This window comes from Theropithecus gelada, chromosome 1 (genome assembly GCF_003255815.1).
Source record: "Theropithecus gelada isolate Dixy chromosome 1, Tgel_1.0, whole genome shotgun sequence".
NCBI classification, from domain to species: domain Eukaryota; kingdom Metazoa; phylum Chordata; class Mammalia; order Primates; family Cercopithecidae; genus Theropithecus; species Theropithecus gelada.
This window is the reverse complement of record NC_037668.1, coordinates 18,349,551-18,353,471: the sequence shown is the minus strand read 5'-3', so window position 1 is coordinate 18,353,471 and position 3,921 is coordinate 18,349,551. Positions and strand designations below refer to the sequence as shown.

General features: G+C 47.1%; 1 protein-coding gene across 2 annotated transcripts; it reads right to left on the bottom strand.

The window, feature by feature from the left end:
- Positions 1–909: 909 nt before the first annotated feature.
- LOC112635980 (cornifin-like) lies at positions 910–2,646 on the bottom strand. 2 transcript variants are annotated; one of them, XM_025404194.1, is made up of 2 exons: positions 2,609–2,646; positions 910–1,530 (listed from the first exon to the last, which is right to left on the bottom strand). In XM_025404194.1, exon 2 carries the CDS (start codon positions 1,495–1,497, stop codon positions 1,225–1,227), a length of 273 nt encoding a protein of 90 aa, XP_025259979.1. In that variant the 5' UTR covers positions 1,498–1,530; positions 2,609–2,646; the 3' UTR covers positions 910–1,224. The 2 variants fall into 2 exon arrangements, with proteins under 2 accessions (XP_025259979.1, XP_025259989.1); XM_025404204.1 differs by having other exon boundaries at positions 910–1,516.
- Between the last annotated feature and the right edge of the window lie 1,275 nt (positions 2,647–3,921).

Genomic DNA, 3,921 nt, shown 5'->3' with positions numbered 1-3,921 from the left:
TACAGAAGTACAGTGTGTGCATGCTCATGCATGTGTGTGTGGAGAGAGGAGCATGTGTGTCAGCTTATGTTTGTATGGGAAGGGGGCTGAAGATCACCTCTCTTAGGGTTCTGCTAGGGCAGGTGGTGTGGATTCGAATCTCCTTCTTCCTGCTGCAGCATCAGGTATCTTCACAGTAGGCACTCGAAAAAAAAAATAGGACTAAGGTGATTAAGTTAGAGACAGAGGGAGAGAGAGAGGCAGAGAGAAGTGTGTGTGTGCGTGTATGTCAGTGTTGGGTGGTTTGGGAGATCCAAGTGTGTGAAGGGGTGTGTGTATGTGAATGTCGGGATTTTGGAGATCTGTGTGTGTGTGTCTCTGTGTGTTTGAATGTCTGTGTATGGGAGTATATCCTTGTGTGAGAGTGTGGGGCTGGATATGTGTTTGTGGGTGTGGTGTGAGTGTTCAAGTGCTTGGCTCCAGGTGTTAGGGGCATCAGAAAAGGAAGATGAGTGCAGAACAGATCATTAGGCTAGACTATGCACAAGCACTATTTCTTTGGAAAAAATTTTAAAAAGGAATCAACTAAACACAGATGATGATGGCTTGAAGCAGGCACCATCTACACTCACGTGCAACTCACTGCAAGTCATTAAGATATAAACATTAAGGTGAAAGGAAAAAGCCTTATTCTAGCTGTGCCTACCCAAAGTAACAGGTTGGGTGCATGGCCCTGAGCACACTGCCATTGCCAGCCCAGCAGTGTCCTGTGTGTACAGCAGCCATACACATTCACATACATTCTCAGTGTCAGGATCGGGCACCTTCTGACTACAGACCTCACGACCAGCCCTCATAGTGTTAGTTCCTGCTTCACGCTGAGAAGGCAACAGAGATTTAATGAGCCAGTGACACACACACAGCCAGATGTGGAGTTAAAAGTTATTTATTGAGGGAAGACCAGGGATAGTTCACTTGATCCCTCCCCAAATCCCTCCTCAGATGCACCCTGAGCAACAAGAAGACTAGTTCAGTCAGTGAGACTTTCAGCCTTACTCAGAGGCACAGGAGCCCTCCAGAGTGAGGGAAAGGAATATCTTTTTAGAGGTGCAAAGGAGGGATTATGATTCAGGGTGACAGCATGCTAACCGCAGGGTCAATAGGCAAATGGGACTCATACGCAGAATGAGATAGGGGATTCAGCATCTGGTGGCTGGCTCCTCAAGGGCATGGCTATGGACCACATTACTTCTGCTTGGTCTTCTGCTGGGCTGGTGCTGGTGTGACCGTTGAAGGGCAGGGCTCAGGCACCTTGGGGTGGCAGGGCTCAGGCACCTTGGGGTGGCAGGGCTCTGGAAACTTGGGGTGGCAGGGCTCAGGCACCTTGGGGAGGCAGGGCTCCTTGGTTTTGGGGATGCATGGTTCCTGGGGTGGAGGCTGGCAAGGCTGTTTCACCTGCTGCTGCTGCTGAGGCTGAGGGGGTAGGGTGCAGGGCTGCTTCTGCTGCTGGGAATTCATGCTTCAAATGTGCTTTTTTCTGGAGACAGAAAGCTGACACAGTGATTCAATTAAAGAAAGATGGATACAAATTCAATGCCAAATAGATTTCATTTTGGGACCCTTTAGAAGAGAAAGCCTTTCATCTCCTCTAGCCTCCCCCCTCAATACATTTAAAAATGAAATAAACTTGGATAATTTTCAGGTCCTTTTAAGAGGAGGAACTAAAAGGCAATTTCTTCTGCTCCATTTTATTGGAGTTCTTTTCTTGGCTCCCTTCCTACCCAAGTCATCTTATATCTGTTCTAGAAAAATGCCCTAAGAAAGCTGGCTTCTGAGGGACATGAGGCCCGCACATTAGGTCTTTTGGAAAGTGGCATCAGGCCACTGCAGTCTATCCTCTCCCAGTACCATGTAGAAAGCCTGTGACTTATAGGATGGCTTTATATTCATCTAAGCCCCTACGGTTTTGCTTCTGGTCTGTGCTTACACGGTCCCTTCCAAATGCTTTTCTTCCCATCTCTGCTTGTCCAAATACTCCTCCATCATAGCTCACATCACTTGACACCTCCAGGAGGGTCTCCTTGAGCAAGGTTTCCCAAAACTGCACAGCCCTTCCCTGCCCCTCTCCCTCATGCCAATTACTATCTACTTTTCATTTCATTTATTTATATGTATGTATTACCTTCCTGCTAGGTTTTATGTTTGTTAAGTAAGTACGTTAGGCATTGATTTGTCCAAAGTGCCTAGCATACTGTCTTAAATGGAATAAATGCTCATTAGAGATCCATCTAATAAATTTAAATTTCTGTAAATATCTTAGGGGGAAATTGCAGTGTTACTGAGAGTGCTCTGGGCCTGAGCCCTAGTTCTGCTATGAACTTCCCATGGGCACTTGAACAGTCTCCTCCAGGACTCCCAGTTCAATGACTATCTACTGAAGTGGGAGCCCTAACCATCTCTAAGGTCCTTTCAAATCTAGATTGTAATTTAACTTAAAATAAAGATATTCCACTATTCTCTAACTCCCACTGAAACCCTGGATTAACCTTCTTATATATATTTGCCTTTGGCTAATTTCTAATAATGAAAAAATAAACAAGAATTCCTTTTGTTGCAATCAGAGACTTACCTGGTATATGGAGCAGAATGGGCTGTGTGGTCCCTTGGGTTTGGTGTGAAGGCAATGGCCAGCTGACTTTTATAAGATGAACGAGCCCTGCCTCAAGGAAATAGAAGCTCTCAGGTGCTCTGTTTTCATTCCTCACCTGTCACACATGACTCACACTACCACCCTCATCACCGTTTGGCTCAGCTTTTGTGATGAACGCCATCTGATATTTTTTGCCACTGGCTGACATTGATGTCACTGGCCTAATTTTCACTGCCACCCTCATCCTCAGACCCAGGTGCAGGGCTTGCCTTGAGGGAGGGCTGAGCAGCAGGCTTCATGGAGAGTTTTATTAGTTAACCTTGAGGGGAGACCTGAGTCCTGTTGAGGCCTTGTCACCTGCTGTCCTTGTCATTGAGACGGTTCTGTGGGACAGAGCAGTCTTGCACACATGAATGGGTGGGAAAGGGAGGGGGAGCAGAGGAACTGAGGCAGGCACTCCTTGTCTGCCTTGGTGAAGGTGGAAGCTAGAAATAATGAAATGGTCTGATTATAGACCCCTTGTCTCAGAGTCCAAGACCCTTCCATCCATTTCCCCCATCTTTTCCCAATTCCATTAAATTACACACATTCACAATAATTTACTGATGGCTCTCCTACCCACCCCTCCCTCTCCCTGACTGGTTGCTAATGTGGGAAAACCTGCTTTCCTTCACCAACCACACCTTTATCCTTCTCCTACTTCAGGAAATTTCAGGGGCTAATCCTTCTGGGATGACCTTTTCCCTCCACTCCACCCAGACATCTGGCCCTGGCCTTTTCCTCCTTTCTAATCAGGCTAGACTGCCCCCAACCTGAAAACCGAAAAGCCTTTTCTACCTGCCTCCCCGCAGCCTATCCATGGGGTCCTTAATGATGAATCCGTCTCAACTTTTGCCCACTTCCAGCTCCAGCCCCAATACCTAGAGATCCTGCTGGCTACAAGGTTTTCCTCCTCCCTCTGGGTCTGTATCTCCAGGGGGCTTTCTGAGGGTCAGAGCTGTTCCTGTTCAAACCAACGGTGTCCCCACCACAGTGTTTGTTTCCTCATTTATTCAACAAATCTCAGTGGGGAGCCTAACATATACCCATCATACCTGTCATTCTTTGATGAGGAAGCCCACTTTCCCCCTACAGACCGTGAACTCCCCAGGGTAAGAGACAGAGCACAGTTCAGAGCCACTGAGATTATGGATCTCAGAGAGCCTTTAGTCCATACTCCTCAAGGGATGATTGGGGAACCTCAGGTCACAAGAGGTGAAATAACTCATCAAGGTCAAAAAAACAAACCCCAG